The sequence below is a fragment of the Argentina silus genome (genome assembly GCF_951799395.1).
Source record: "Argentina silus genome assembly, chromosome: 20".
Classification (NCBI taxonomy): domain Eukaryota; kingdom Metazoa; phylum Chordata; class Actinopteri; order Argentiniformes; family Argentinidae; genus Argentina; species Argentina silus.
This window is the reverse complement of record NC_139674.1, coordinates 14,517,482-14,530,705: the sequence shown is the minus strand read 5'-3', so window position 1 is coordinate 14,530,705 and position 13,224 is coordinate 14,517,482. Positions and strand designations below refer to the sequence as shown.

General features: G+C 46.7%; 2 protein-coding genes across 3 annotated transcripts in view; both read right to left on the bottom strand.

The window, feature by feature from the left end:
- aldh1l2 (aldehyde dehydrogenase 1 family, member L2) overlaps window positions 1–3,915 on the bottom strand; it is a 15,959-nt gene extending 12,044 nt beyond the window's left edge. The window contains exons 1-2 of one of the 2 annotated variants that reach the window (XM_083692327.1): window positions 3,708–3,915; window positions 2,172–2,316 (exon numbers count right to left, since the gene is read on the bottom strand). In XM_083692327.1, the coding sequence (XP_083548453.1) occupies window positions 2,172–2,316; window positions 3,708–3,755 (193 nt within the window). In that variant the 5' untranslated portion in view covers window positions 3,756–3,915. The remainder of the gene's footprint in view (window positions 1–2,171; window positions 2,317–3,707) is intronic. The other variant, XM_083692328.1, reaches the window with a different exon arrangement.
- Window positions 3,916–5,697: 1,782 nt separating this feature from the next.
- On the bottom strand, window positions 5,698–11,625 carry samm50l (sorting and assembly machinery component 50 homolog, like). Its single transcript, XM_083692518.1, has 15 exons — window positions 11,482–11,625; window positions 10,970–11,083; window positions 10,708–10,809; window positions 10,502–10,589; window positions 10,237–10,343; window positions 9,611–9,741; window positions 9,255–9,342; window positions 8,937–9,065; window positions 8,595–8,666; window positions 8,315–8,401; window positions 7,919–7,989; window positions 7,645–7,712; window positions 7,232–7,378; window positions 6,837–6,978; window positions 5,698–6,433 (listed from the first exon to the last, which is right to left on the bottom strand). The coding sequence occupies exons 1-15, from the start codon at window positions 11,500–11,502 to the stop codon at window positions 6,388–6,390; spliced, it is 1,413 nt and encodes a 470-aa protein (XP_083548644.1). The 5' UTR covers window positions 11,503–11,625; the 3' UTR covers window positions 5,698–6,387.
- Window positions 11,626–13,224: the final 1,599 nt, after the last annotated feature.

Below are 13,224 nucleotides of genomic sequence, written 5' to 3'. Positions count from 1 at the left end.
CTCTACACAAATTACACACACACACACACACACACACACACACACACACACACACACACACACACACACACACACACACACACTGATAGGACGGATGGGACAGGGAAGGGGGCATGAAGTCCGTCTTAGGGTGTGGTGTGTGTGGGTGAGAGAGAGAGAGAGAGAGAGAGAGAGGGAGAGGCAGAGGGAAAGGGAGAAGGAGAGGGAGGGAGATAGAGAGAGGGAGGGAGGGAGATATTAGGGCCCCTCCACATGTCTTGCTGTTATTGGTTGGCCTCATAAAACGAGTTGTGCTGAGCATGGTAGGACATGCTTCATGAGTGAGCCATGCTTTCTGAGATTATATAAGTGACCTCCTACAGTAGCTTACAGTATACTGTACCCCTATAGACGCTACTGTACTCACAGGTGGTTTACAGATATGTGACATAACACAGATGTGACATAACACAGTCATTGTGAGGTAAATTACAAAAAAATAAAATAATAATAATAATCTGCTTGGTAAGCATTTTGGGAATTGACATTAATTAAGGATATAAGCCTTAAAGGTGAAAGGTCCTAAAGGAAAGGTGAAAAGTTTTACTCAAACCTGTTTCCATGTTGTGCAACAAATGTCTCCTACACATCGCCTGTGTCCAACTATTTAGGGTTCTCAGAAATCTCTCCCTCCCTCTCTCCCTCCCTCCCTCCCTCCCTCCCCCTCTCTCTCCCCCTCTCCCTCCCTCCCTCCCTCCAGTGGGAATTTGGGGGGGATAAAACCTCTGTTTCTGCCAAATGCTTTCTAATAACACAGAGATCTCTGTCCAGGGCCAGATGGCACAGACCTCTCCTTATTGTGCCAGAGACCCAGTAGGCCGCAAAACCTTGCTGCAAAGTCAGGCTGTACTTAAGCTAAATCAGAGTTAAGTATTATGTGCGTTCTATAGGGGCTAGTCAGGGCATTGTTGTCACATGGGTGCGTTTGTTTGCTTTGTGGGGGCAGAGCCTTAAGTATGATGTCCTATCGACACCATCAGGTCCAAAACAAACGCAAAGACATCATCTCATATCAACACGGGGAGGAAAGAGAGAGGCGAGAGAGAGATGGAGAGAGAGAATAGAGAGAGAGAGAAAAAGAAAGAGACAGAGAGAGAGAGGAGGGATATGAGAGAAAGATGGAAAGAAACAGATATGGGAGAAAAAAGAAAGGAAGGGGGAGGAGGAGGAGGAGGAGGAGGCGGAGGAGGAGGAGTCCTTTCTGGTGCAGCCTGGGTAAATTGCATCATATCAAAGCGTCCCTCCGGCAAACACAACAGACTTTTCACCTCACTGCTGCCTCTCCCCGCCGGGCCACACAGGACCTCTTCCTGCGGAGACAATGGGCCCACTATCCCAGGTCTAACGCAGGATAAAGGCCCCCCTTTGTGTCAGAGGGCTACAGAGTCAACACGCATCCACCTCACGCACAGGGCCGAGTCCCCTCCCAGAGAGAGAGAGAGAGAGAGAGAGAGACCCAGCTGGGGCTTCACCCCGGGGCCTCAGATGTCCGGGCTCAGCACTGAAGCCATTACAGCTCATTTAAGGATGAGAGTGAGTGGGAGTAATCACACAGACAAACTCTAGTAACTCAGTTAGGCGGCCAGAGAGAACAGACTGCTAGTCAGCCCACCCTATCACACTATCAGCTGGATATCTCTGACTGAGGCAGTGACGATGTGAATGTGTAGGGGGCGCTCAAGTGTCGTAGCACACTACAGCACATACCGTATCATCGCAAGGTCCCTGGTTCGATTCCGGCCATCGACATATCCTGCATGTCATCCCTCCTCTCTCTCTCACCCATCCTTCCTGTCAACCTCTACTATCTCTATCCCAATAAAGCAGAAATGCCCTAAAAACATATTTTAAAAAAAAGATGTGAATGTGTAGAGCAGCTTTAGTTCTGTGGGTTAATTGTTTCAACAGGTGCGACTGGATCCCTCCCTCCCTCCCTCCCACCCTCCCTCCCTGGGATAAAAGTGTGTTAAAGTGTTTCTTAGAGGGAGCAAGAGAACTAGGGAGGGAGAGAATGGCAGAGTGAAGGATGAGGGAGAGAGGGAAAGAAAGCATGGAAAGAGGGAGAGAAAGAGAGAGAGAGAGAAAGAAAGAAAGAGAGAGAGAGATAGCAGTCCTCTCCATGTGTCACTCACCCAGAGGATCCGCCTTGCCATCCTTGTCTGGGACAGTGAATACACCCACCACCTTGTGGCCCTGCTTCCGTAAGTTGGCGTATACTTCCTGTCCAAACAGGCTCTGGCCAATCAGAGCGAGTTTCAGCTTATTTTGGTAATAATGCTGTAATAGGGAGAAGAGTGAGCGTGTGAGTCAGGACGGTAGAAGTCAAACTCTTTCTGTCATACAAAACAGTTATCCAAGGACTAGACTATACCGGGCTAAACACAACCTACGTTTTCCAAGACCCATGACTGGTTCAGAGCCGCTTAGTGCACATGGACTCTTTACCACGTTGAAAAGCATTTACACTACTCTCTCTTTGCCAATGTTAAGTAACCAGCCCCCCCCCCCCCCCTCTTTGTGGCAAGCCCAACCGGCTATTCATCAGTGTCATCCTCTGAGATGGTGAGATCTGAGAAGCTATTGGCTACACCAAGCACAGCCCACTACAGCCACTAAGAATGAATGCTGTTCATGAGTTCAAGTGTCCGCTACCTCCCATGTGAGAGCCTGGGAGTGTGTAGAAGGAACATTTCTCATGCTGAAATGTGCATGTGTGTATTCGAACTCAAGGATTCTTCGAAGTTTATGCATTATATGGTCTGACGACAAACTGTTAGAACTGTTTTATAACTGTAAACATAAAACAACAGTAGGAACTACCTTCACGCGTTCAGGCATGCCGGTGTTCCAGTCCTAACTATCACCAGCAGCCTATACAATGCCCATGATAAGAGAGGGACCCCATTCTTGCGAAAATATTAGTTGTTTTCACCGTTTATACAGTAGCATGGGTCGGGTACCCTTTGCACACAGTACGACAGATATTATTGACAATTATTAATTTAAAAAAATGTCATTAGACGTTAGGCATGGTGCTGTGGCATGCCGTACAATAGCTCAGCTTGCTCGCTGGTCAGCTGATAATATAAGCCGCTATACTGCTCGCCTAGCCCGCATGCTGATGCAACTCCATATGCCTGGACAGTGGAAGTAATTCGTGCATCAAAAAAAAGGAACAGCGTGCGTACTGTAACGTGGCAATTGGCAAAGAGGACATGTGCCTTGGAAAATGACCCTAACACAAATACATAATTGTAACCATAACGTAACGTACATATTAAGTTTACGTGATACACAGTCACACAGAAAGCCAGCAGGAGAGATTGTCAAGCATGCATAATATCTGTGTTACTGTACGGCGCACTGTACACACATGGGAGTTGATTTGCACAGTCAAATCAGGAGGACGGATGACTCAACTCTGACTTGCGTTTAAACCACAATGACAACACCCTCTGACTACCTGGCTATCGATCGGGATTCTCAATACCATTACAGCTACAGTATGACAGAGAGAGAGAGAGAGAGAGAGAGAGAGAGAGAGAGAGAGAGAGAGAGAGAGAGAGAGAGAGAGAGAGAGAGAGAGAGAGAGAGAGAGAGAGAGAGAGAGAGAGAGAGAGAGAGAGAGAGAGATGGAAATGTGATGGGACGTAAACAGCGTTACTCACTGAGCTGGTGGAGAACCTCCTAATGATCTTGTTCGCTGTCCACAACATGATGACGGTGTATTATTAAATGCAAACAATCAAAATACTGCAGAATGATTAGTCCAACGTGGGCTTTGGGGGGGACGTGCGCTGCCGGCGACACACACATACACGCACACACACCTGCTAGAAATGTGTGTGACAGTAGCAGTGAGTTGAGCTAGCCACAGCCAGCTTATACCCAACCCCCCGCGTGCGAGCCAGCCGGCCGACGTGCGCGTTCACAAGCCCTGCATCGCCCGCGCACTTCTGACCCTCTTAATAACGTTTCCTTTTTTTATTTTTTTATTTATCAAGGATTTGATACTTTCTCCTGCTGATATGATGTTGTCATCTAATTCTTTGTATAAGTATTCAATTATCCAAGGCTAGCTGTAACAGCGAAGGGCACGGCCACGATGACGTAACATACCGGTACTGTACACTGAGGAAAAATGCGCGTAACCAACGATCCGCCTCTTTTCATAAAATGGTCACATTGTAACCCCCCACCCCAACAAAAAAAAGATATACAGTCGGCTACAATCTTGCTGAATATCATACACAATTGTCTGTCGCAACCGTTTTACTTAATTATCACATTTCTCTTATGAACTGTTTCCATATTTCTGGATGGCTAAGTGTGATGAATATTAAAACTAGAACCAATTCCATATTTACCATCGGACACCCGGGTTCGAACCCCGTCCGTCGCACACACCCACCCACGCCACATGGATGCTGATATGAAAGAGCTGTCCTACACTAGTTTATCTGAATAGTGTCAGAACACCAAGGTGTGTTCAATATTGCACCGTTCCGGTCAGGTCACTTCCTGAGCACTGTATGCCACTAAGCTTAACCCTCATACTGTTGCATTTTTCGCATACAGTATCTTCAAGATGTTTCAATGCTCCTTAATCGAAAAAAGAAAAAAGGTCTGAACGACTGTTTTCATTTTCCGCTATGCTGTCCATATCAGAGAGAGCGGAACACACCTGCTCTGACTCCCAGAGTGGAACAGTTCTGATCAAACATGCGTCTGCTGCTCACATCCACAATAAACTGCCCGGCACAGGTTCCCCTTATGCAAACGTCCAAGCATGGAGGGACACACACACACACCCCCACAGATGTTATTGACATGGTCAACTGGGCAGTGAGTGTGACATTGTCTTTGACCTCTAGTAACCCTTATTAACAGAAGAATATGACCATATTTATGCAATATCAATGACTACATTTGAAGCACTATATGTTTGTGTGGACAGTATTTTCATTCACTATTTTGTAGTTGGGCCAGTCGTTGTCATTTAAGTTCATATTTGCATGTTTGTTCTGTGATCCACCACACTACTTTGGAGAGGGTCTGAACACACACATTCTGTATTATTCTTAGCTGATTGCTTAACAAATATGTTTTTATCACCGTTAGGGATGGCTGTCTTATCTCTCCCATATCAGAACCGGAGAATGCAGTCCAGAGCCAGATACCTGTCAAGGACAGACGTCACCCAATGTGACTTTCCAACCACAAGTGTGTCTTATGTAGCATTCATGATGTGATCAGGAAGGTAAGATAAAACTATCCATTGCAAAAGGGTAACAAAAATGTGTAACACAAAAAGACAGGATGTTAGCGAGGACAAAGTGCCTGCTACAGGGAAAAACATATTTCCGACATCACATTTCAAACTGTGACATGAATTTAGGCTGCTCAGCAATTGACTGGATGTCTTATGTGCTGAACGGTATCCCTGCAGTCAGACAGAACAATGGATGTGTCTCGGTTGAAGAGACAAGTGCTGTTCAAACGAGACATTTTACGTGTTTACATTTATGGCATCCAGCCAATGAGTCACGTCCATTGTTGTTCTGTCTGACTGCAGGCGTACCGGTTGAACAGACTCAGCACAGACAATGAGAAGAGTTGAACTTATCTAAGCAACCATAAAACAAATAGATCGTAAACTTGGGAACAAACGTGATTTATTTGTGTGCAGAACAGATTTAGACAACACTAAAAGAGGACTAACGGTAAGAGCACTGATGGTGGGCGGGGGGGCCACACTCGGGGGGGGGGGGGGGGGGGGGGGGGGGGGTTCCTCCTCTCATTCACAGCGGCTGCAGTGGAGATGGGCAATGTCGCATCGTAAAACATTTGAACCGACCGTTTTGGCATGAATAGGAGTCGATTCCCTTCCGTGGGCTGAATTCTATTGTCAAAAAAGTGCTGGTTTTTGTTCTCACGTTTCATCTCTTATTCCGGGTTATCGCAACCGAAAAAATAACTTAGCTCAACTGACACTCATCGGGTCGCAAGATTGCTTCTGATAGGGTTAAATAAATCTACAACAAAATCAAGAGTCACATTCCTATTGGTAGGCAGCAGTCCTGGAATACAGGGGGGGGGGGGGGGGAATACGCCCAAATCTCTTTCATTGGCCAAAAGTACATTTCCAACACAGCAAACATAGTGGGTGATACCATTGGTTAATATCAAAAAAGGGGGGCGGGGCCACTTCTCCAGGACCATGCATTCTGGTAGGATCCCACAGCTAAGTGTTACACTCTATGACAGACAACCAGTGACAATGCTCTCTCTCCCTATCCCATCAATCACTGCTCTCTGCAGCTAGACCCAGGGCGCGGGGTGATGACATCACAGGAAGCGGATTCCTGCTCCAAACTGGACGCCGTCACATATCCTGTGGAGGAAGGAAGGAAGAAAGAGGATGATGATGATGATGATGATGAAGAGCCACAGAACAGATGTAGCACTCATCGATTCTACGATCAGTGTCTCTATCAACCCCTTCTGGGATGCATCTACACAGAACCTCACTAGGTGTGTGTGTGTGTGTGTGCTGTGACTGTGTACGTATGTGTGTGTGGTATATGTATGCACAGTATGTCTGTGTGTGGGGGGGGGGGGATATATGTATGCACAGTATATATGTGCGTGTGTGTGTGTGGTATTTGTATGCACAGTATATATGTGCGTGTGTGTGTGTGGTATTTGTATGCACAGTATATATGTATGTGTGTGTGTGTGTATGTGTATGTTATACATATGCACTGTGTGTGTGTGTGTGTGTGTGTGTGTTGTACCTGTCTCCACTCTGAACCCCCATGGGAATACAGTAGTTGAGCTCCAGTCTGGCGATGTTCCCTAGACGCAGCACAATACCCGCTCCGTACGACCAGCGGATACACTCTGCCAGCTTCTGCAGGTGGGCCCGCGGACCCTCACCTGGAGACAGGGAAACACATCACAACCATCATCATCACAATCACATGACTGGGTGCATCTCAATACGTCTTGGACGATGTGGCTTCTTCTTCCTCCTTCTCGTTTACACTGATGGGAAACGCCACGTAATCATCTCCCTTTCACAAACGATTGACAAGGAGACAGGGGAAGGATTCGGCCCCTTTTGCCGTATTGAGACACGGCCAACGTCCTGGAACAGCAAGGTTCCGAGTGTTGAGTGTGTGGCACCCACCGTAGTTAAGGTTGCACAGGTTGCCCGCGTTGAGGAAGAAATGTGTTCTGAAGAGGTCCCCGAAACCCCCCCGGCCCGGACGGAAGGGCAGAGGGGTGTACAGGTGGAGCCCCCCGGCCCAGTACGCCTCTCCCCCAAGGTAGTCCCCTGTGGCAACACACAAGTTACATCATGACACGTATGAAAAACTCGATGACACAAAGACACGCAGCGCAGCACACAATCCTCCACTCCTCCACTTCCACAACACACTTAATCCTCCACTAAAACTCACTGTGTCATCCCTGTATTTATGTGGTCCCATTGTCAGCGGTTGGTGGGGAGAGAGAGAGAGAGAGAGAGAGAGAGAGAGAGAGAGAGAGAGAGACAGAGAGAGAGAGAGAGAGAGAGAGACAGAGAGCACGTGACCTCACCTTCGCTCTGCGGGCCGATGCTGTACATTCCGAAGCCTCGCACGCTGGTGGGACCGCCCAGATAGAACCTGGACAAAGCGCACACGTGTCACAAAGCGCACACGCACACGTGTCACTCCACAGGCCAAGCGTTCCACACAAGAACATTCTTAAGAGGTTAGATCTTTTTTTAAGCTCTTTTTTTTTCTTCTTCTTCTTCCCCTCCAACTCAACAGTGCCACCTAGTGACTTCCCGTCAAAAACAGATGGAATTTTCTGTTCACACCGGGCCTACCTGTCAGCGATGGAGGACGGGTTGCCTCCGATGGGGAAGAGCATCCCACCCCAGAGAGAGGCCGAGAGGACCTGAAAGAGACCGCCCGGAACAACAGGACCAATCAGATAACCTCACAACATCACTGAAAGAACCTCCTGTCAAGAGATCAAACGAGCAGAATAAAAACAGACATAAATCAACCTCTATCAGGCGGAACATAAACGCTTTCCCTGCCTGTTTGATCAGGGGGGTTTCCCTTGTGTGTGTGTGTGTGTGTGAGTGTGAGTGTGAGTGTGAGTGTGAGTGTGAGTGTGAGTGTGAGTGTGAGTGTGAGTGTGTGTGTGTGTGTGTGTGTGTGTGTGTGTGTGTGAGTGTGAGTGTGAGTGTGAGAGTGTGTAAGTAGTGTTGACTTACCGAGTCCCAGACCAGCCGTTTGTTCACCTGCAGCTCAAAGTCCTCCTTCAGGAAGCTGGCGTCTCCGCCTGTGTAGCCAGCCAGCTCCTACAGGGGGCAGAGCAGAACACAACATCAGCTGGACCTCAGCAAATACAGCTATAGAGCTGTTGTACTGCATACAATTAGACACAGACACAGAGACACAGAGACACAGAGACACAGACACACAGAGACACAGAGACACAGAGACACAGACAGACACAGACACAGAGACACATAGAGACACAGACACACAGACCTGGTTGATCCTCATTAAGGCACCTTTCTTGGGGAAGATAGCAGAGTTCCTGGTGTCTATGGACATGGTGTGCTGGAAGGGAACATCAGTTATGACAGAGGTTAGAGATGGCTTATTGTACTTAAGAGGTTCGCTGCGCTACAATGAGAACACAGGGTAAAGTCTGTCAGAGAACGGCCATTTCAGAATCAGAATTCAGAATCAGAATCAGAATTCAGAATCAGAATCAGAACTCTTTTATTTGGCCAAGTATATTTGCACATACAGGGAATTGACTTGGTGAGGTTGGTGCATGGGGCATAAAAAACAAATGGCATTTAGGGGGTCTAAGAGGGTCTATACCGAGAGGGCAGACTTGAGGGTGTGTCCGCTCTCCTCTCGCACGGCGAAGGAGGCACTGCGGGCCAGGCAGCCCAACTCCCTCCATACGCCCTCCCACTTCAGAGTGTGACTGGTCTTCCAGACAGGAAACTGAAGGAGTGAGAGAGGGGGGAGGGAGAGAGAGGGGGGGAGGGAGAGAGAAAGAGGAGAATAATAATCAATAAAAAAAAAGTGATATCATTTTTTTGGGGTAAAAAAACCCATTTAAGTCACCCAAATGTGAGCAATGACATCAGTCATTTCCAGACACACAATGATGACATCTGCGGGGACGCTTACGTTGAGCTCTGTGGAGACTCCTCTGTCCGTCTCCTTCAGGGAGCTCCATGGAAACTGGCCTGTGACTTTGTACAGGTTAAGGGTAAGGCTGCAACAGAGGACATAACCGGTCAATAGTATCCACTGGTAATCGTTGACACAGGTAACTGTGGTAGCAACAGGTAACAACTCGTAGCGGAAAACGCTAATCCATTCGGGATAAAGGCTCGTTAAAAAAGAAAAATTGTCAGAAAATAATGCACGGAACAATCATCAGTCAAAGGCAAAGTCATAAAGGGACGCCAATTTCATATCCCCACACACACACACACACACACACACACACGGAGCTGGGAGACAGGTCTTGGTGTTCGTACTTGCGTTCGAAGTTTCCAGGCTGTGGCTTGAAGAAGGACAGTCCGTAGGAGGTCTCCTTGGTCCCGTAGGAGAACTGGAAGGTGAGCTTCTCTGCGCGGCCAAACACGTTTGGCAGTTTCAGCCCCAGGACCTGGGAGACAGAGAGCAGCGGACAGACAGGTCACACCCACCTTCTACCTGCTATCTATAGGGATGTGGATATATTTTGTAATCAGGGCACCCTTGAAAAGCAGACCTTGGTCTCAAAGAAAAAGAAAAAATCCTGCATCACCATACCACAGTGTATCTCTAACACAAAAACATACTTGGGTCTCATTTAGCAAAATTATTCTGACAAAATGATCTGAATTATATTCACATTTTCAGTCACTTTCATTCAACGGTGGATACAGAGTAGCTGCCACACCGTGGAGCTGGCCAACCCGTCTGTAAACCTACTGAACACTGACATCTCCTCTCCATGTGTTAAGGAGTGTCATAGCTGAACATTCACTGGAAAAGAGGTCCCTGAACAACAATCTTTTGGGCTGTGATCTGTTCAAACGTGGCCCTGTCCATGTTTTTAATCTGTGTGTATGTATATATATGTGTGTGTGTGTGTGTGTGTGTGTGTGTAGTCTCTCACCATGCTGCCTTCGTTGTTGCCGACCATGGTGTTGTAGCTGCCCGTCAGCCTCTTCATCTCTGTCACCTCAAACGTCACGTCCAGACCGTTCGGCAACGCATCCTTACCTGGGTGTTAGAGAGGGGTTGGAATTATAATAAACACCACACACGCACACGCACGCGAACACGCACGCGCGCGCACACACACACACACACACACACACACACACACACACACACACACACACACACCAAGAGCTGTGTGACGGATTCACACTCTGTACCTTCTGACGTGTCAATGACGACCTCCACGTCTTTGAAGATGCCCAGACGTAGAAGTTTCTGCCTGGCAACATGAGATTTCTTCATGACCTGTCAAAGACATAACGCAGAGCTCATTGCACACAGCTGTTTCATCAGAATCCAGGGAGTGATGTTTTAGTGAGATCAGTCTGGACACTGATGTCTCTTGTGTTCCGATCCTCCTTACATCAATGAGGTTTTTTGCATTGAAGACCTCAGAGATTTCATATCCCAGCAGATCCTCCTTAGTTCTTCCCAACCCTTCAATGTTGACATGTTGAACAACAACCTAAAAATTAACAAGAAGATAAGTCAGGCGCACCATACATACCCTAACCACCTAAGAGACATTCCAAAAAAACAAACATTTAATAAGCTGTCAGAAATTACAGGGAACTGGGAATTACAGGGAATTATCTATTTAGTGTAGAATATAGGTTAACACTCACATCTTTGTTTTCGAGGATCTCTTTTTTCGTCTCTTGCTCCGCTTCCACTGCCTCGATCACGTCGTCGGGGTGGACGCCCAAGTCGCGGCCGTGCATCGGCAGCGGATCCAGGCTCTGCACGACCGGCGTGACAAGGAAACAAAAAATATGTGGACGGTTACAAACAACAGAAGGTTGACACATTGGCTCTCATTCTTTGTTCTCTGTGAACTTGACAATCCGATTGTAGCAGACTGATTGGCCATTTGAGGACTGACTCGCACTGCTAGCAATAATATGCACGAAAACATCGAAGACATTACATTTTACTAACTGTTACCAGCTAGCTGCATTTGATAATGGTCTTTGCCATTCATACAAAGCTATATCGGGTCCACAGTCCCCGGCCTATCTGTGAGACCACCCATAGTACATCGAGTACGAAAAAGCAATGCTGCCACAATACAGATTACTTGGGGAGGTCATGCAGAATTCCATTACCACGTCTCATAATTTCAAGAAATATCGCTTACCCTGGCATGGACAGTCCCCATGGTCACGTCTTGGTCTTGAAAATGTTCCTCTCACTATTAGAAAAACATTTACAGAAGAAAGAAATCACGGACAATGGCTAGATTTTCCAGCACCAAGCCCCCTTCAAGGGAGACGCCATGACACTTTACGACTCCTTGTCCAAGCGCAGGGATTGGTCAGAAATTAGTCCTCTGTCATTGAGAAGTGGGCGGGACCAGGTTCAGAGCACTGGCTGGCTAACACCAGCAGGGGGCAGTATCACTGCACCTCAGATTAGAGACGCGCAAAACTGTGGGCTCACCAAAAGGTCTGACTTTGACAAAGGAATGAAAGTCTAAATTGAGTTGAGTGCGTGTTTAGAATCGTAAATGTTTAGAATTCTAATTTGTTGTTCCAAATTGAGAATTTACGAGGTGATATGTTTCTGAGTGATTAAAATGCATTGTAGAGAACTGAAAAGAGGATATGGCAGTTTTATTTCTGAAGCGCAATTCATAGCACAATTCAAATGTGTGCAGTTGTACGTTTTTCAGTAGATAATTCCCGCTGATAATGTGATTAGAATTATGCGCTCTCTCTCTCTCTCTCTCTCTCTCTCTCTCTCTCTCTCTCTCTCTCTCTCTCTCTCTCTCTCTCGCTCTCTGTCTCGCTCGCTCTCGCTCTCTCTCTCTCTGTGTCTGTCTGTCACACACACACAAACACACACACACACACACACACACACACACACACACAGACACACACACACACACACGCACACACACACATACACACACACACACACACACACATACACACGCACACACTTTCCTCTACCTCCAATCCCCTCCTCAAATGTGTGCAAGCCAATCAGCGGGCGAAGAGCGGCTCCGTTGGTCTTGCCGTCCTCTTCTAGTGCCAGTACCAAAACGGTTCTCTTATCATAGAAACACACAACCAAAAAACTGCATTCTATCTCCGCTTTTTACCATGGGAAGTGCTTGTTTTTCCTGGTACGTCTGTTTGTTTTTCCTCCTCATAAACACTTGGGAGGTGATGGGGAATGTTGGACTCGCAGGTAAGAGCTCTCTTTCTTCTTCTGCCTACCCTTTTTATTAGATTGCAAGGGGCACCTTTTTTTAATCAGTCAATGTTTTATTGAGCAGTATACACAATTTAGAATACATGAATAAATAAAAAACACTGTGTGTAGGCTTTTAACGCGAATTGTGTTCATCCTAATTAGAGTGGGCCCGGGAGACTGAATTAACTTTTGACTTACTATCTAAAAAATTATTAGAAACACTTGGTGAATGGACTATTTAAAGTAGGTTGGCAAATGGTAGGCTAGTCTATATGAACAGACCAAACGACACATTGATGAACAGATGCTGCACAACAGCAACTAAAGAAAATACACAGTTTTATATTAGTCTTAATTGCCAATTAGTCATAACAATTGTGAGATGGTGCGCGCGGAATAGAATGAATGCGCGCGGAATAACTGAGGTAGTTTTAATCCTGACCCAACGATGGAATACACATGGTAAGCCAATTTACATAGAAAATATTGCTCTAAATATTGTCTTAAAGTTCAGCATTTATTGCGTCACTTTGTATTTTCTACCATGAATGTAAAACAAGTGGGATAACATCGGCCTAGGCTACTGGCAATTCGGTCCGTCGCCGTCAGATAACTCATTTTTACCTCCACATAAATCTGGGCGAGATATGTGAGAGACTGGTTTATGTGTGAAAGTATG